The sequence below is a fragment of the Glossina fuscipes genome, unplaced genomic scaffold (assembly GCF_014805625.2).
Source record: "Glossina fuscipes isolate IAEA_lab_2018 unplaced genomic scaffold, Yale_Gfus_2 2, whole genome shotgun sequence".
NCBI lineage: Eukaryota > Metazoa > Arthropoda > Insecta > Diptera > Glossinidae > Glossina > Glossina fuscipes.
This window is the reverse complement of record NW_023998416.1, coordinates 558596-579777: the sequence shown is the minus strand read 5'-3', so window position 1 is coordinate 579777 and position 21182 is coordinate 558596. Positions and strand designations below refer to the sequence as shown.

The window sequence follows — 21182 nt, the reverse complement described above, 5'->3', positions numbered from 1 at the left end:
CTCTCATCTCAGGTATCCTAAAAGTTCTACACTGGCGACATAACGATTTTGTTAGAAAAATGTTGAGATGTTATCGCTAGGAATAGTAAATATTTGTTTGAATAAAATTAATTTATGGTTCATGAAAAATAGGTTTGAAACTTGGGAGAAAAAGGCTTCGAATTTTTTCCACGTTGTTCCACGTTTTTCCACATAAACTAGCTTGAAATATCTTCCTCGGGCCCGTAGCTTTGTCTTTGCCAACTTAAAATGGCAAAAAGAGTTACGTGCATGGTACTGGGGCGTCATACCTTATCACATCGAACTTTTCTTCTTTTCTGTACCCACAAGAACTTGAGGAAGTCCCATATTTTATTATAGCTTTTGATTCAGAATAACTTTTTGAATCAATTCAAGCTTGTCTATCACTCCGTCTGTCCATCTCCTTTTCGTGTTTTCAACCTATAGACAGTCACTTTTCGAGATTTTTTGATGAAATTTGTTACATTGAGATGTTTTGGCCCAAGGACGAACGCTATTGAGCAGTGGTTCGGATAGAACCACTTTTTCGTCCCCTTCATGTATAATGTCGCATCTTGAAAAGATGTGTACAGTTATTCTACTGTTTTCAACTGTAGAGTAGCGTAGGGTGTTCCATGTGCAACGATGCCAAATGTACGGTTTTTACTTCGATCTTGCCACGTGATGTACAAACCATAGCTTTTTAGTACACAGACAAGCAGTGATGCGTTCCATGCTCGAAATCTTTTTGAAAAACGACCAAGATGAGACAAATCTATTACTATTTTTTAAGCTTCTTGAAGGCGTTGCACATTTCGTACTTTGTGTTTCGCACGAAAACAATTTGGTTTAATAGGTTTTCTACAATATTTTAAGTTAAGTTTTTCATTAAGAACAAAAAGAAAAAAAAGGAGAGCAGACACAAATCGTTATTAAACCATGGATTTAGTAGGAGATCCCCTCTAATTGCTTTTCAATTTCACTCCTGTCTTCCAAACTCCATATTCCCCTTGACACTATTCTACGTATTTCACCTGAGCAAGAATTAATTTTTCGGTTATAAGTTAGGCGATATTTCGCGATCTTGATTTATTTTGTTTAAAAGTTTTTTTAAAATCGAAACTTTACATATTTAATTTAACATAACAAATACCCTACGGAAAATTTGTTATATATTCATGGTATAGCAATGTTTTTGACTACATATAAATTTTCAGTTGAATGAATTTAAAATAAAGTGAATAAAAAGAAAAATTTTTTTTTTTGATTGTCGTTGCATGCTTGAAGTTCACGAAACGCTTGACAGATGTGATTTCTTTTATTTGTTTTCTAAATAGATTTTTAAGTAGCGATTAAGTGCTTAGGTATGAGGTACAAGTGCGTAAATACTTAATACTCACATACGCGTTAAACTAAGTGCTTAAATACATAAATTTTGTGGCTCGAGAGGGTGAATGAAAGAAACAATATGCTTTTAAGAAATAGTGCCTTAATGCTTACTATACATATATATATGTATATATATATATATATATATATATATATGCAATATGCTTAGCATTTATACATCTATATTATCTGTACTTACAAACTCTGTTACTTACAAACAAAGTACAGTAAGTGTGATAGTGAAAAGTAAGTTGAAAACATATAAACATACTCATACATAAAGTGTATAAAGCTTAAAGGATTATACAGACATATACAAAGTGTTTTTAAAGAGAAGATGATAAAATAGATATTAAATATAAAACATTATATTTAGTGTGTTGGGCAAATTTTTAAACAAAAAAAAAAAAAAAAAAAAAAAAAAGTAAATAAATAAAAAAGAGTAATAAATAAATAAAGAAAATTATTTTTAAAGATATGTAGCTGCTAACTAGGAAAGCGATAAAACGAAGTTGCATAAGGTACGTTCCATGAACAGCACATTTCAAAAATGGCAAAAATCAAAAATCCTTATATATATATATATATATATATATATATATAAATAAAAATAAAAAACATTCCGACATATTTGTTTTGTTAAAGGCGAGTTCAATACCACTACAATATATATGAGAAGCGAGCAATAAATATAAAAGCATCCGGTGTAATTGTAAAATAAATAAATAATATAAACAATAGATGACTGAGCAATTATTAACAACTCAGTAAAGAAACAAAGAAAAATTATTAATATTTGTAAATATTTCATCATAAAGAAAAACAACAAATGTGTAAATAATTGTTGAAAAACACAATTTCGTTGAGGAATAAAATTAAAATGAATAAATATATGCTCTCTGAGTCAAAAAATAGACGAGATTTATGCAAAGAGATTAAATTAAAAAAAAAAAAAAAAAAAAAACAAATTTAAATTTAAAGGGAAAAACGTTTAATCTATGGAAAATAAACAAATAATTGAAAAATTAACAACAACAACAACAACAAAAAAAACTATATAAATACATGGGCATATAAAAATATATATATTTTTTTTCAAAGTAATGCATTAAAAAGCTCAAGTTTATTTGTATGTTTGTTTTCTTCTTTTTTTTTTCTTCATTTTTTTTTTTATTGTAATATAAAATTAACTGTGTAATTGTTGTTTTTTATGCATATGTTAAATGTTATAAATAGTGCAACAATGATGAGCAACATCAAAGCGTGCGTTTTGTTTTAATTTTTTCGAAAAACGAATTACGCGTAACAGAGGCGTAGCCATAGAAGTGAACAATCGAGTGTAGATCTAGAAAATGATAGACGCGATAATTCTCTTAATATTATGAGCTTCTGCATTGGGATAAAGGAAAAATCATAACATCTGCGAAGTCGAAGGTAAAAGGTTTTAAATGTAGCGAGCTTTCCTTCCACCATTTTCTATGTAGAACGTATTATATTTGTATGCATCTCACTCACAGAACAACGTTCTTAACATGGGGAAGTTCTTTCTATAACTCAGTCTAGTCCGGCTGGGAAGTCCCAAAACAAAACCAAATGTTGCCACTTTGGCTGCAGAAGTCCTAACAATTGATCGCAGATAGTCTGAATTGTAATAGCAGTTCTGAGGATGAGGACAATTTACGATTCGCATTTAAAGTAAAAGTTTAACATTTAACAAAGTTACCCATGTAAATTAGCGCGTCTTGTATAATCCAAAGTCATTCTTCTTATATATAAATATGCATGGAAATCTTGATATTTAAAACAAAGTCCACGATGATGTACATACCAGTAGACACTGTTATTGTAAAGGTCATGAAATTTTAGAACCGTTATAGAAAGTTGGACCTTTTGTAGAAAAATAGTTATACGATCGAATTTCTTTCTATAGAATCGTTTCTGAACCGCCGGTTGAATAGCCAGCTGTGACAGCGCCGTTATAAAGGTCTTTGGCGACAAGCTTAATTTTCCCGCTGAGTTTTAACGCACATCCTCCGATATTGTCTCGGTTGGAACGGTGCCTTTAAAAGGCAGTTTTATATATATATTGTGATAGAAATTGGAGCATATGTTTTGGAACACTCAAAACGACTTGAGATGAATTTCTGAGATATTCTGATAGAATTTGGTACACTGACGTGCTTTGGCCGGCCTAAGGACTAACGCCACGGATCGGACAACTTTTTCGTCCGCTTCCCCATATACAGCGTTATTTTCAAAATAAATGTGAATAACTGTATCAATACAATATAATATTAATCTATAGGTTTCTTCCTTTTTTTCACTTCTCAATATTTCAATTTAAACGCAAAAGTTCTTTAAGAAAATAAATATCCCGCTGAAAAACGCGTGATTTTGTGCTGAAAGTCACTTTCGTAACGTATAATTTTCTGAAATATGCATGCATTCGAATAAGGCAGCCTTGCTCCTCGCTTAATATCAGTCAATTCAATCGTTCATAACATCTACGGCACGATAGGGGCAGAACAACTTTTAGATTATCATTTTTGTTTTTTTCTTTTTAAAAGAAAAGAGTGGGGAATACATAAATTCCCCAGAAGATCCTATCAATTCCAAATGAGTGGAAGAATCCACTCAAGGAACATTGATGATTAAAAGTAATCTTAGTTAGTCCTTAAGAAATAAGAAACTTTCTTGTTGTTCACCGTGGACTTGAAGCAAATAAGCAAAAGCTTTAACATCGATCTCAAAATATATCACAAGAGTTTGGACCGCCTATGCTATTCTAAGAACGTGTAAAGTAGATTATTATACATACGCTACAGGAAAGCAATTTACAGCGTTCATAAAACGGATTCGCTCTTACACCGAATTGTAAGATGGCACTCATCACACTTAAATTGATGTTCATGTTTGCTGCAGAGTGTAAATTATTGGATTATATATTATTTCCGGACATATTTATTAAGCTCGATTAAAATTGTTGTAAATTTCAGCTATCTATGTCACCCTTTCTAGATTGCATAAGGAGATACATAGGTCGATGAACCAACAGACGGTTATAAATAATCAAATCAAAAAAAGTTCTAACGAGTCTTTCAAACCGATCAAAAAAAAGAAACATTTTTTTTTTGTCCTTGATGATGAGCAGATCACAGGGAACAAAAAGAAAAGTTATTATATATTGTTTCTACGTTCGTGACATGGTATCAAGCAAGGGGCGGGGAGAGTTGAAAGAAATAAGATAACCAAGATCTAAATGTACAGATTGGGGGAAAACATATCGTTTTAGTGACGCATCTGAATTTATTAAGCGTAAAACCCAAGAGACTAAAAAAAAGCAATATTAAGATATAAAAAAAAAGTATATATATATGTAATTTATATGCATTTACAATATACGGAAAACGGAAAAGAAAAACTGCTGAACAATATGTAATTTATTAAATTATTATGAGAATTTATAAAATTCATTTACAAACATTGAGGAAGTTAACAGCATTTACTAGTTTGTAAATTCACGTTTAACGTTACCTAAAAAAGAAAATTGTGATTTAATTTTAATGTAAATATAATGGGAAACGTATGGAAGATATGAACACATATTCGCAAATATGCAAAATCACAAATTGCTTCAATTTGCTATGATAGGATTTGATGAAACATTGCAAGTTTTACAAGTCTATTTGAAATTCACATTTCGGTTCATTTTTTTTTTTTTTATTTTTCTTTAAATCGATAATTTAAATAAAAACTATCATGCAAAGATTGCGATAAAGAGAAAAAATGAAGAAACTAAACATGCTTCACTAATGTACTCAGACGGTAAATAAAAATTCATTGCCTAAGTTTAAGCAAGACATTGTAACAAAATTATGGTGCATAACTTAAGGGGTGAGGAAGAGAATGTAACGTATTGCAAACGCAGTGAAAATATATTAAAATAATGGGAATTTTTTTTGTAAATATTAAGTCATAATCTTATTTTTAATATTTTGTTTATATATAAAAAAAACGATCGGAATATTTGTAATATACATATACATACATAAAAATAGTGTGATTAGTAAAAAAAAAAAAAAAAACTTGACGAGCTTTTTGGTGCTATAACTGGAAAATACCACAAAAATTAGTGTCTTTTATTTTTTCTTTTATTTTGCTTTCCATTAATTTGGTGCATGTCAAAAATTTATTATTCCATAAAAAAGGAAAAAGTTTATTATGCTTTGTACTGTTTTTTTTTTTTTTTTTTTTGCTTGCTGATCGATGCTAAATAACATTTAATAGTTAGTGAGACAAAAAATATGCAAAAAATTATTTATATAATATATATTGTATATGGACGATTATTATTTTAAATTTATATGTGTATTGATTAAAAATTTTCATCGAATATAATTGTGCCAAAAAATATGCATATCAGTGCCAACTGAGTTTAATTGGATTTTTAGAATTTTTGAAAAAAAATTTTAAAAGAAATTGTTTAAAAATTTAAACGAAAATACAATCGATCAAATATGAAAATTTAAAAACTTATATATAAAAAACGAAAGAATATACTAATAATAAAACAGGGGGATTAGGGGTTTTAAAGGCGAGATAAAAGAAAATCGTTTTTGTTGCCTTAGTTGTAATAGGAGAATAAAAAAAGAAAGAAAAAACATAATTTTATTTGCCTTTGAACGAATCTCAGATATCCATCACCATGCCCGTGGCTTCATCGAAGTTAGTCTTTTTAAATCTTTAGATATCTGTTTACGGCTCATCGATGGATATACATCTAAATATTTATTATCCACAATTCTATTGCAGCTTTGGTGGAACGTAGATATCACATGTATTGAGACATGCTCAGTGCATGCTTGAGGCATGCTTGGGCGACGACAGTTCTAAAAACAGACTCGTGGACTTACTATAAATAAAAATTACTTATAATTGAAAACAAACAGACACAAGGAATAAAAATCGAACAGACAGACGGACTTGCCATTTTCTATAACATTCGATACAAGATTTTCTTTTACATAATTGTGCTGTGCTATGATAAATTCTGTGTTTTGACTTTCTGAGATGGTGAATATTTAGTATGTAGTATATAAAAGAAGTGAATATAAATAGAATGAAATGCGCATATATTCCATATAGAGCGTAAATTTGGAAAAAAAAATATATAAATAAAATTGAAAGGAAATTCTATAAGTCCCAAAATTTCTCTACTTTTTTTTAACTAACACTCGGCAGCTATTATCTGAAGAATATTTCAAGCTGTTTATGTTATAGATTGCTATACGATTGGCTTTTCAAGCATGGATTTTTTCTTTAAAAGAAAGAGACGGACCAAATGATACCGCGAACTATCACGGGTATGCTATGATGGAAAATTTCGATAAAGAATTCAAAATAAATGCCGTGACGTATATCTGTAATAAAAAAGGCAAAGTTAAAAAGGGGGACTTTGTTACGAGGACAAAACACATTTTAAAAATCACCTTGGAATGAAGTTAATGAAGATTCCGCTTATTCGAAATGGAACTAGGGGTGGATGCTAAGGCGGAAATCTTTTTCTATCGATTTTAAAAAACGGAAAATATTTTAATTATAAAAAACAATAGAAAGGAAAAAAGAAAAAGGAAATCAAGAACTTTATCAAACTAAAAGCGAGTGCCAACCAACTTAAAAATATTCAAAGTATATTGTATTTTTTACCAACATAAACCAAATATTTGATACGAATTTTTTTAAAACATTGAAACTTTAACGTATTTTAACGAAAACATTATATGCAACACGTTGACTTCAAAAATTCGGTTGTCAGGTGTGCGCTTATCATCCTCTTATATGACAGCTAGAGAAAAATAGTTTTTCAAAATATACAAAAATGAAAAACAAAAAAACGAGAAAATCTCCAAAAAGTTTTCATTATTGTGCTGCTTGAACGTTTTTTTTTTTAAAAAAAAAAAGCTTTTTTTTAAATTTTTTAAATTTTTTAGTATTTCATAATATTACATAATTGAAAAGAAAAAAAAAGTAAAAAAAAAATATATATATATTTGTATAAACAACTAAAGCGATAAACGTAAATGATATCGAAACGAAAGAGTTTGTAAATAAAAACGTTTAGGATAATGGAAAAAAATTATTAAAATCCATACATACCATCTTCATGAGTACGCACAATAATCGGATGTGAACGTGGACCATCACCGACAGACGTGCCAGCTAATACCCAAATTTTATATTCGGTCCAGCGTTTTAACTCATCCAATATTAAGTGCGTCTTATTCAATGTCGTTATGGTGGCTTCACTGTCCGAACGTCCAACCTCCACATGGAAAACTTTATAGTAGATAATGCGACCATTTGAACGTTCAACGGGTGGTGGTAACCATTTGAGGGATATGGTGGTGGGACTAGTGGCTACAGCGGTTATATTGCTGGGCGGTGCACCTGGTACTAAATTGGAACGGAACGGTACGAATTTGTTTTGTTTTGTTGGAATTTTTTTTTTTTTTTTTTTGCGAATAGAGAGCAATTAAGCACATGATTTTTTTTTTTAAGTTGTAATTTTTTATTTTTTTTTTTTGTGATTAGGTGTGTTTGCACAGTTTGAAATGGACCGCATTAAATGATGTTAAAATGATGAGTTGGTTTTGTTTTAATAATTTCAACGAATTGATTTAAACAGCATTAGCATGGTTTACAAACACAAAATCCATATAAAAATGAAACGAAAATTGAAAGAAAATAAAAAAAAAAAAACAAAAGCAAATATTAATATAAAAAATTGGATACAATAAAAGAAAAAAAATATATATATATAAAAAACAAATTAAAAAAAAAAAAAATTTAATTCCAATGGCTTATGCAAATTTTCTCTTTTGTTTATTAATTTTAGTAAATTTTCATAAATTTTCAATTTTTTTCTGCATATTTTTTGTGATTTATTTGTTTTAATTTTTTTGTCAGCTAACAAGAACAGAAAAAAACAATCTCTTCATCGTTTTCTATTAACACTAAAAACAATTTTTTATTAACAATAAAAAAAATTAAATATTTTATTTAAACTGAAATCGAATTTTTGTTAATTGTGGTAGCAGTAGTAGTGGGAGAATTAGTAGAGAGAGAGAAGAGGAAAAACATTTAAAGTGCTCTTCAAAACATATGATCACCATGCAAAAAAGGAGGTCGTGACTGTTTAAATAAATAAATAAAAAAAAGAACAAAAAAAAAAACTTTCTTTATATAAATAAATAAATAAATTTGCCCAAATGCAAACGGGTGCGCGTACAGTTTAGTTTTCACATTTTTTACACGTTTTTTTTACATAAACAAATAAATAATCAGTAGTAAAAAACTTGATTGAAACAAAATTAATAAATATTTTTAAAAATATTCACACAATTATTTGTTTAAACATTTAGGCATTTGCTTTGCATAAACCATTTTTTTCGAAAAATTTTAAGTTTATTTTGAAAGGGATATGTAAAAAAAAAAAAATAAAAAAAAATAATAAAAAATAAAACAAAATAATCACAATTGTAAGCTGGACGAAACTAATCGCATAAATTATTTATATATAAATAAAGAAATTGCAAAATATTTATATAAAAACAATTTGGGAATTAATAATAAAAGCAACGAATATAAAAAAATAGAAAATACATAGTTAACTTTAAAGCGAATCTTCGCCGCCCACTACCGTGAGAGAGTTTCGGCAACGATTTGATTGCGAGTATTTTCAAGAATTATAGCCAAATAATGCGGAAATATTTCGTAAGATGAAAAATGTTAATTTTTACGGATCACAGGAAATGTTCCAATATTTGCAATAAACGATGATCTCTGACGATGGTCGGACACATCAAAATCCCGCATCAATCGGGATAAATAATACTATGTTTAAGCATGTAAAAGTCTCTGAAGCATAGTTGCTTCGGAGTGTTTTAAGCGGAATAATAATATTAATATACCATCGCGTTAAGGTAGTGGGGCCAGAAGAATAAATATTAACTGGATATAATTTTCTGACGATAATTTACGATAATTAAATAAAAATACATTTTTATAATGAGACATTTAAACATTAATGAAATTATGCAAACAATTTATGATAATATGCTTAACATTTTAGGATAATAACTAGATGAAGTAAATTAATATAATAATAATAATAATAATAATAATAATAATTTTTGCAGAATGCTAGGAAAAAGCGCATCTAAAATAAAGCGTAAATAAATAAAAAAGAAAGGCCATTCTTAGTAGCAGCGTTAGTAGTAGTTGTAGTTCAATAGGTGAGTACATACATATGCTATCAGCTCATAAGCAAATAAATGAACGAATACGTAAGTAACTAGAGGACGGGCTCTGAATTTTTAATGTAATATTTTTTTTGTTTAGATGCTTCCATAGATTCGGAACTTCACCATTTCTACTACCACACCATTTCTTCTATCAAGATTTCTGAAATTGTTTTGTTTGAAATTGAAAAGTGAATATATGGGAATCTCTTCGTTCTTGTTGAACGTACACTCGTCAAAAGCCGATCTATATAATTTTCAAATTCTATTACCATAATTTTATTAAATATTTCTGACCTGTTCCAGCTTTCTAACGATTGAATTTATTTTTTATTTATTTTATTTTATTTCTTTCTATATCGAATTTATATTTTGGTTACAGCTGCTACGATTACTAATCGCAAGATCATTATTGCCTATCTATTTATTTTGTTAATTCATCTCAGTTTAAAAAATATATTCAGACTTTCCCGGCGTAATTTACTTAGGATGGTCGCAATATTTAAATTTTATTCTTCGGAGGTTGTGCGAGTCAAATGTACTGACGAATTTAATTAAGCCAACATTTTAAGGTAATAATTTGATCAATAATTTCCGGGCCTAAGCGACAAAATTTCTTTTTCTGCGCATTTCGATTTTATTCATTAATATAGTTTCCTTCAAAGGTGATGCCTTCTAATGCTTGTTTTATAAAATGATCTTTAAGGAGCCTCGTAATTCAATTCAATTTACGCAAAAACATTTCATTATTGCGCCCCACTGTCTTTTTCTAAACATTCTTTTTAGATTTGCGAAAAGATAATAGTCGTTGGCGGCCAGACACGAAGTTTACTGTGGGTGAGGTAGTAATTCGATTTACAATTCATACAATCTTGTTGAATGCAGCCATCGACTTATACTCTCTACTTTGTCTTCGCCATTTGGAAGATGTTTTTCCGCTTTCAATGAGGGTACAAGTGCTATTTATTCTCTTTCAAGATAGTCGATGAAAAGAATACAACATGTATTAAGGAATAGCCAAACAATAACCTTGCCGGAAGATTGTTGTAGTGCTGTACGGTTTACATGGCCTTCGACGCAGAATGTCGATTCCATTTGATTCAAGAATGCAACAATAAATACATATTTCGTAAGGAAATTCGCATCAACCCGGTTCAAAGTCTTAAATTAGCGCGGTAGCTACTTCGAAAACAGCTTTCACACTTCAGCATTCTTCTGCCAGAACACGTTCTGCGGTTTTCGAGAATATCTGTCAAGAATTTCTTAAAATCTTTTTGAGATAACCACATTATTCCGTTCAAGTTTTTACGATCTCGCTTAAAGTCGGCAAACAATCGATAAATTCTTAGTTTCAACGGAGTTTAGTTACTTTAGCACTTTTCAAGCCAATGTTGAATTGGAAGGGTAAGTTTTTCCGATCAGAAGGTAGTACTTAATGGACACAAGAAATTCCGATTTACCCAGTGTTTTTCATATAACAAAAGCGGAGTCATTAGAGCCACTGGACATCGTAAATAAATTATCAAAATGACTTAAAGGTTTAATAAGCCTTATTTAACTGTTGGCGGTACTTGGAAGAGGGTTGCTTTCTTTCTTTGAAGACACTAGCTATTTCTTTGTCCTGGCAATTATTGATTGACACTTGTTGACTATAAACTGTACTTATACCCGCTTTTGTGCGGCGTCTTTTCTTCTTTCTTGTTTCTACTTATACGACTTAATTTGTTCGTACGACTTGTTTTGTGCAACTTTTCTTATGTGTGGTCTGGGTAAGCGCGGAGATGAAAAGTGATAGCAAGAACGAGAAATAGCAATTTCTTAAAATTTTTCCGTATGCAATTTAATTACTTGTTTGGTTTGCAAAACAATTTCTCGCCATTTCATAAGCCTTTCACGCAGTTCACACGAAAACTCTTTTTATGCGGTGGCTCTGAACCTTTCAATTTATGAAAAACTATCTTTTATAGCTCGTTATGAAGTGCATGTTTTTTTTTGGCAGTTCTTTTTTTGCGGTACCTTCTCGCTGCTTCATAAGCCTGCTTTAAATTGTTGTGAAAAACCATTTGTCGTTTCTATTTATTTCTGAAAACTTTTTTAGTGCGATCCGTTTCGAGCAGTCCCTCCTATCTACCGACCAAAAATACGTTTACCTGCAAATGATAACTTTTTTGGTGAAAATTATATAACAAATAAAATGTCTTATGCATTTCTCCACTTTGTTTTAGTGAGAATACTGCTTGTCCAATTTGAATTATCTTGACGTGAACCTGACGCATAATTTCACTGATACTTGCAGTGAAACCTGTGACAAAAACCTCATCTTAGGTTCACCTTGTGTTGCGGTCGACAAATTTAGAGGATTTTAAGACTTAGTAAAGCTTCGTAATTAGAACAAACGTAACGGTAGCTTCAAGTCTTTAAGTCAAGCTATAACATTGGAATTTGAGACAAGCAAAGAAAATAGGTCGGTTTATCTGATTTTTTCAGTTACGATGGGGAAAATGGAAAACGTTTAACCCTTTTTTCTTGTAAATGAAGCCTAGCGGTCACCATGGTCGTTTTGATGAAAGCAGTGATACAAAGGGACGGAGAGGGTTAAATCGTTAACACAAGCCATGCTCATTCAGAATATTCATTTACTACTTATGTGTTTTGATGATTTATGAATATGTGAATGGACGTATTTTTCGAAATCTCTCTCGTATGTAATTTCATTTCCAGTTAATATTGCACATCTGTAACTTTTAAGAAATGTGCTTAGAATATGACTAGACAGACAAGTAATGATATGAATGAAATAAGAGACATTACCTATTCTACTTGTTACCTAGAGCACTTCTTTCGCCAAAAAAAAAAAAAAAAAACAATATACCAATAAGAATAATGATCACAAGTAAACTATAACTCAAATGCATTAAGAAAAGTCAACTTTCAATGCCTGTTGAGATCAGTGCATAAATTAAAAGCAATTAATAATCATTTAAGCAAAATAAATTTAAAAAAATTATTTTTAATATCGTCATGCGTTACAGATAAGGAATATGAATGAATTTGAAAATGTCAAAAATGAACAATCATTCAAACGGAAAGCTATAAAGAATAACATGTGAAATTATCATACAATCATTCAAAAACCAAAAAAATAAAAACAAAGAAAAAAAAAATGAAGGAATTTTTATCGCTAAAGCAAATGCAAATGTTAATTAAAGTGAAATCAAGCATTTTGTGCAGTTTTTTGTGAATAAACAATTTCGTCGTTATTATTATTTTTTATTTTTTTTTTTCTTTTGTTTTTATTATCAAAACATTATGTGAAACGTGATTTAAATGAAACAGATATATATATATATATATGTAGGTATGTGCATGTGTGTAAAATTAACAAGCAAAAATTCTACGCCATTAGCTTAAAAATGCTTTAAAAGTTCCCAACTAAAGTTTTTAATGTCAGAGCTGAAATAAAAATATTGAAAAACTATTTCTACGCAATTTTTTTTTTTTTTAATCGTGCCTTAATAGATTAATATTTAATATTTACATAAGTTATATAAGTTATATAGCTATTTATAATTATACGTTAATATACGTTTATGTGATTTTTTAATTGATTAATAAATTATAATAAGTTTTTTTTTTCTTTTTTTTTGCAATGCATGTAACTGTGGGTTTGATTTTTATTGTTATTAATTGCAGTGTTATAAAAATTTGCTTCAAGTGCTTAGTTTAAAGTGCATTTGTATGAAAAATATTACGTTCTGTTTTTTTTTTTTTTTTTTTTAGTATATTAAAGAGAATTTCCATAGGTGCCATTTGTAATATTTATTTATTGTTTTGCTCAACTATTGATTTAATTAATTTAGTTTTTTATAATTCAGTTAAATCGAGGCGTGTGTGAAAATTTGTTGCTTACATAAACATGCGAATATGGGAAAAGTTATTAGTAAATTTATCTCTTCATAAATAATAAGAGAACAAAAAAAATGTAAAAGAATCATAATCACCCAAGGGCGAATTATAGATACCCATCACCGTGTGTAAAAAAATGAATTATGAGTGCGTTAGTTGGCTGGCCGATCGGAGCTACTTTTGCAGCGTAACTCCAGCTGTGTTTTGTATATTGTTATATATAGTGTTTTACGGCCTCTTTAACACTCATGGGCATGGTAAGCGGTAAATCGTAGAAGATTTCACGTTGATGTGTTCACACAGCTAAGAAATATATACGCCACGGTTCAAAGGTTCAAGGTTCAAGATCTCAGAAGAACCACGCAGTCATACCCGATTCTTTTGTTCTTCTATCTATTTCACTTTTTGTTTTTTTTGTCTCTCTCTGACCACCCTTCTTTCCCTTACGCTTATTTTGTCGCAAACGGAAGGACATAGTCAGTAAATCTTCGCCATTCGGTAGTGGGTATAAAATCACAAACACTCTCTTGAGTTTTTACCGCGCACATTATGTATGTTGGTCTCCTCAAATGGAAAAGTTTTATTTTAATAAATATATAAAGAAAAAAAAAAGGAATAAATGGAAAAAATAATTAATATTGTACTGTTTGATATGCTGTTGTATTTAGTTGAATATGAAATTTGGTCTTCAACTATTTTTGTACAATGCGAATATGTCTTCCCTTCTTCTATTTCCCTTGCAGATAGAATTTTCGCTCCGATACAGGCTTTATCACGAAGAAGGATAGGTTCAGAAAGGTAAAATGATGGAGACTAGGGTACGGAAAGAATACCTCATTCAGCACGTCTTCCTAATCAATCTCTAAATCTTCTGTGGATCTTTGAGAGAGTAAATAAGATAAAGGATCACATTTCAAAGCAGAAGAATTGGAGCAAACCGGTTACACAGTCGGTTACATGTGATATGCAATCAGCTGAACTTTTCCGCTTTTGGAGTGCCATAAGTGCCATTACTTATATCTGCGGTAATAATAAATGCGATCCTGGTTTTATTTTCAACTTTGACATTAACTGATACATTGTTGAATACCCAGTCTGGATTTTATTTTTTGTTGTACTTTAACTATCGATTTAATTTGATCTTATATGAGGTTCCTTAGGTAATCGGTGCTTCTCCATCATCTTCAATAAACCTTATATAATAAACCTATTCAGAGTAACGACCAGTGACCAGGTGTTGAATAAAAGCTGAATATATGATGAGGCGATCAACTTGCAGAACCTTCTAACAATAACTATGAAAGCTGTACTAAGAACGCTTAGGAGGCTTCTTTCTACTTCTATTTATTTGTTGTAGAATCATAGATTCATTTTCTATCATCCATTGTTTAAAGGTGTGCGCTTCTGCGTGGCTTTTGACATCTAAGCAAATGGTAGGCTCTTAAACCCTCAAAATCTTCTTTGGTATATTTCTGGGTAAAAGAAATATGGTTTAAGAAAATCTCTGTACCCTAAAGTGTCGCGCAAGGGTATAACATGTATATGCTGACATATACAACAACCAGAAGGTGTAGGCATAGACCTAACTTTTATTAAGCCTGTCGGCTCAAGGTTACCTTCTAAATCGATCAAAGCATGTCTGTCCGTATGCTAGTCTTGTTTTTCTACGTTCATCGTGCAGGCAGAAATATTCGATGAAATTCGGTTCATCGACTTGTTTTGGTCCAAGAGCGAATCGGACCTCTTTTTCGCCAACTTACCACACATGACTTTATTTTGACAGCTCGTAAGACACTTAAACATGAAGCGTAGCTGGCTATAATACTTTGTGTTTTTTATAAAGAAACCTTATATTTTTTATTGCTTTGTCGTTGTATTCCTGTCTATTAAAACAGGAAATTACTTTTTGTTATTTTAAATTGCAAGAGTGTCTAGACTTTTAAAGTCAATTATAGGTAGGTATACATATGGCAGAATTAAATTTTCGAATTTTCTCAAATATCAATAGAATTGATTTACTAGTAAAAGTACAATTTTTAGATCTATATAGTTATTGGATGGTACGCTAAGAGTGCACATAAAACCGCTGCACTTAGTTTTATATTTATAGGAAATACTTAAAAAACAGATAGAGGTAAGACCATGACGACAACGAGATTGATTTACTATAAAAACAATTCAGTTCGGAGAAATTGTATAATCATTTGCAAAAGAGATTTTTCAGTGGTTTGGGTAATGCTTGATATACAAGCCTTTACCTTATTATGACTTAAATATTCATTCATGATATCAAGAGCTTTTGGAAAACTTCGTAGCAAGATACGAAAAGGATGGCAATATAATAGCCCATCATTAATGCTGATGATCGTTGACTAACGTTTATTCATTGGAAAATGTCTCTTTTTTTCGAAAATTTTTATCTTCTTTTTATTACTAAAACGAATCATGACAAGTGTTTTAAGTATTTCTGCAGCAAAAGGTTAACGAGTGTAATGTGATATGGTTTTGATTGTTTCTTTTTTCTTTTTTTTTTTTATGTTATAAACTACTGTTGTGCAAAAGTATATCGAAAAAATATAAATAATAAAAAAAAAATTATTTTTAAAAATTTAAATTAAAATTAAGAGAATTTCTATTTTATATATTTTAATATATATCTAAAATAACAATAAACTAAATGTATACTTAAGTGTAGACTTATCATTCTTGTGTGTTAGAGAGTTCGGGTTCTATGTATTGTAGATGTATGTGTTTAGTATTAAAGGAAAAAAAAAAAAAAAAAAAGAAAATGAAAGAGATATAAAAATTCAAATAAGAGAAGAAAAATAAAAACTAATGTCAATAAATACACGAATTATCAACATCTGTAACTTCTCTTCCTAAGTACATGAATTCAGCATTTTTCGCCTCTCTCTCTTTAGATTGCGTTACAACACCTTTAGTACTACTCAGCAGCCAAGTTACTATAAAAGTTTTATTGTGTGCATTTATTTTAAAACTTTATAGTAATTTAGCATATATATAATTTTATCATGCCTAAAATTTCTCATATGAGAGATTTATGAGAAAAAATTAATGGCAAAAATGTTTTGCTTAAATATTCAGGAAACTTAAATTCTATATCATTTGTTATTCGATTGGTGTTGGAAAAGGGGAAAATGGGGGAAATTAGTATTTTTTGGCACCTAATATGTTTTCAAATATGTTTTTATATAAATATATATATGTTCGTATATATACATATGCATATTAACATATGTTAAAAGTATATATTTAAAAAAGAGAAAGTATATGCAATAGTGGACAGGAAACATAAATTAAGCAATGCTTACCATATTGTTTTGTACGGACGGGTATGGGCGGTGTGGTAGCACCTTCACCTCTTTGCGAACGCGCCGCCAGCCATATATAATACAAAGTATCAGGATACAAACCATCAAGCGTATAGGATTCAGTATTGGATATACGCCTAAATTATTGCATTTTACATTATTTTTGTGTAATAATATTCCGTTTAAAATAATAAATTTATGAGCAAATTTGATAAAGAATAACCAAACAAACACAAAAAAAGAAAAAGAAAAAAAAAAAAAAACAAACAAAACAAATAAATAAATAAATAAATGATTTTCCGTTTTTTTACGTCGTGCAAAATATACTACTCACTTATGATGATCCTGATTGGCGTATGTGTCATTCCAGTATAGTTCATAATGTACGATATTTTCACTGGAATGTGTAGGTCTTGACCATTGCAATGTAACTGCGGTCTCGCCGATATCTGTGGCCCGGAAATTACTCGGCTGTGATGGGACACCTAACAGCAATAAATAAGAAATAAGAAGAAATAAATTTTATTATTGTTTATATGCTATATGTCTCCATAAATAAATCATAAACGTAATTCATTACTATAACACATAAAATAAAAAAAAATAAATAAATAAAAAAAAACAATTCTTATCTATTAGTCTGTTTGGTGCTATTCATCCGTGTCGTGCATGGATGGGATTTCATTTACGCAATATGAAAATCATCTTTGAGTACGTAATACAACAATGATCCATTCACTCGATATATATTACATATTGCTTCGTACATAACAACTTTTTTATTCATCTAAGAACGAACTATTACGTTATTACATACACTAGCAAACCTATATTTTTATTCTAAAGAAATTCCACTTATATAAGAGTGTAGTAGAATTTTAGACACAACTTAGAAAAAGGGGGAACTATTAGCTCTTGGCAATAGAGCTTCGTTCTCTCTCGTACATGGATTTCGTTGAATTTCAAGGTGAACTCAATAACAGCAATAAGAGCAAAAGTCAAAAAATTTTTATTTTTCTTTTTATAGTTCGCATGCATGTCTGTCTCTATGCATTAAAACCATTTGGCAAAATTACATTTTGAAAGATCGGAGTACAATTTCTTAGGGTATTTTTGGCCAATATTCAAACACTTTTTCCTTATATTTAACTGATCGTTTTTCTGGTAAAACAACTACTCCGTCATTGGAGAGTTTCTAGCATACCTTGTCGAAAAATTGAACGAATGGATAATCCTGCGACGATTGATCAGATTGATCATTTGTGAACCTCCAGTCTAGGGTTAAATTGTGTTAGTTCTTGACAGTAGCGAGAGGAATAAACCGTCTGGCCAGACTTGAATAGTTTGTGGTGTAGTTTCATATAGCTTGGACCAGGATTTTTTACTGCTTTTTGATTGGCCGTCATCAATCTCGTCAGAAATGGATCAAGTTCTTTTGATTTTAGTAGAGATCAAAATTCACGCTCATAAGTTTCCATTGTTAATTCTGCTGGTATCTAAATATCGACTGCTTAATGTGGTAACGATATCATTAGACGATTTTGAAGAATATCATTGATTCTATTAAAGATGGGACGACCAGAGAGAGTGGCGCGTACGAAACACGAAAATTATCAAAACAGAACTATTTGCCGGTTGTGAATATTGATATCCTACCCTGAAAGTTTTCAGAATTTTAGTTCAAAGCGCGGTTAATCTCAATTGGGTTAGCAAATGTCGCCCGATTTGTGTATAACACTTGTGGTATAAGATAATAATTAGTTTGTGCGAATTTATATAACAGAAGAAGAGCTTTAGATATGTCCGAATATTATTATACTAATGGAGTCAGAATCACTTTTTGAATTGATCTAAATTTGTCTGTCCGTCTGTCCACTTGATGTTTATATATTTTTGTGTTCAACATAGACACAATTTTTAAGATATTTCGATAAGATTTTATGCACCGAGCGTGGGCCCAGCGACGAACGCTGTTCGCATCGGACCACTTCTTCGCCTACTTCTCATAAAACGCCTTCATTTGAAAAGCTTTCAATAACTTTAGTAAATGAAGTCATGTAGAACATTTAATGGTCGATCCTAACCCACTATAGTGTTTATACATACTTTAACAGTTAAACGATACTCGCCTTTCAGTCGGCATAGAGTATAGCTTGCTAACGTTGCTGTTAGAAAGGCTATGCGTTTCTAAAGCCACATGTTTGGAAATACGCTACGAGCCTTTTCTACGATCCGATCTATAACATTTTGGTAGTGGTTAAAAAAACTGAGCGCACATCAATGAAGGATGGAAATTAAGTTTAGAACATACATAAAATTTGTAAAAGAAAACATTTATTCTTTCGAATCTTTTGCATCCAATTGCAAAATCTATCATCAAAAATAAAATGCTTAAAAAAATACATTTTTTTAATACCTGTGCGAAAGTCTATGCTTATGCATAAATTTGCAAATCAATGCCATCGATTTGTCATATGCAAACATTTAACAATATACGCTTTTAATCAAACGCGTCTATCTTCTTATTCTTCTTTTATTTTATATAAGAAAAAAAAAAAAAAAAATAAATAAATAAATAAAAAACGTTACAGTGTTACTTGCATTGGCTGCTATATACTGAGTATTTAATAACAGATAAATACATTGTGGAAATATTATACATGATAAAAGGATATTCCATCAATATTTTATTTAAATTGAAAAATTTCATAAAACAGAAAAGCAAAGAATACAAATGAACGGCAAACGGATCAATGAAACCCATTAAATTGACAACTGTATTTGTGTGGGTGTACACTACCAAGCAAGTTTGTCAGTCTGTTTCCCTGGCTCTTTACATTCAATGAATAGTTACAGAGACAAATAAAAGTGTTAAGAGGATATATACATAAATATATATATATATATATATATATATATATATGAAGGTTCGTTATTCCATGCGGTTCGAAAGCTGAATAAAAAAAAAATAAATAAACAACTGTACGCTGAAATAAATATTTTATAAAACAAACGAACGAGGAACAAAGATAGAGAAGTATGAAAATGGATATGCGCTACAGTCCTCATATACTTGACAAAATGAGTAAGAAGAAGACACACATTTAAATAAATATAAAACATACATTAATTTGATTAAATCCTACAGAAATATGCCTTATGGAGCAAAGTCAATGGTCTTAGAATGGGTATAAGGGGCTTAGGTTTACCATTTCCTTTGACCATCATCTTGATAAATATGAATTTTAAGAGTCTGCTCATTAGGCATTAAGGAGCTAAGTATTTTTTTTTTTCCAATCGAAAAAACATTTATTAAGTATTGCGAATTTTTTGAAAAATTTACGCAGAGAGTATCAAACATTCTTACAATCTGCTAAAGAAGCGGCTAAAAATTTTTCCGCTCCTTTGGAAAGTGTTACTGGCCGTTAACCTGCTACGCTCGGGAGTTTAGATTGTTGACTAAACCGTGTTGCTTATTTACAAAGCTTTGCCTGCGTGTGCATTTAAAACTCAACCGCTACAATAGTTCCTTGATCGTAATTATGACGACATATTAGTTAAACACATTAAGCCTATGCCATAAGCAATGCCAGTAAGGAAAATTGTTTACATCACTATATATATATCAATTTGCACTCATTTCATGTCGTTTTAAATTGAGAGTTAATTTTTAAAAATCTTATATCGCTTATAAAGCAAGTTCGGAAATTATGTGTAAATATAACGAGTTTCCCGTCCAGATATCTCATGTATAGACAGACTACTACTGCTTGTGTTTTGATTTCGTTACCTTGTGTGCGACACCAATTACGGTCAACTTGCTTGTACACATAATGAACAATTTTATTTTGGGACTCGTGCATAGGTTGTTTCTTAACCTTTTTTTCTTAAATATTTTAGCGTTTTTTTAACTCATTCCAGTTCTTCAACTGCAAGACCTTGTCTTCCCTTAAATGTAATTAACCAAAGCATGTGCTAATGTTGCACTGTTGAGGTTTTGCGAATCTTATACACACCGTCACAGAAATTTCCATGACAACTACGACAATAACTAAGAGAACAAAACTATAGATGCATTTACCAATAATTTATAAGACTATATATGTAAGATATGTAAGAAAAGTTATACCTCAAGAAAACATTAATAATTCATAATATTTTGTTTCTTGATGGCGTCGCTGAGATGGAGCTGATGTCGCTATGCAACAATAAGGAAAACTTAAAAGTATTATGATCCGGCAATGCCGCCAATTGA

At 30.2% G+C, this 21182-nt stretch overlaps 1 protein-coding gene across 5 annotated transcripts in view; it reads right to left on the bottom strand.

Annotated features, from left to right (window-relative positions):
- Window positions 1–21182, bottom strand: part of LOC119634117 (tyrosine-protein phosphatase Lar) — a 273949-nt gene that overhangs the window by 29140 nt on the left and 223627 nt on the right. For 3 of the 5 annotated variants that reach the window (XM_038028064.1, XM_038028063.1, XM_038028065.1), the window contains 3 exons: window positions 17262–17412; window positions 16928–17064; window positions 7546–7842 (listed from right to left, as the gene is read on the bottom strand). In XM_038028064.1, coding sequence (XP_037883992.1) covers window positions 7546–7842; window positions 16928–17064; window positions 17262–17412 — 585 coding nt within the window. The remainder of the gene's footprint in view (window positions 1–7545; window positions 7843–16927; window positions 17065–17261; window positions 17413–21182) is intronic. The other 2 variants (XM_038028067.1, XM_038028066.1) reach the window with 1 other exon arrangement.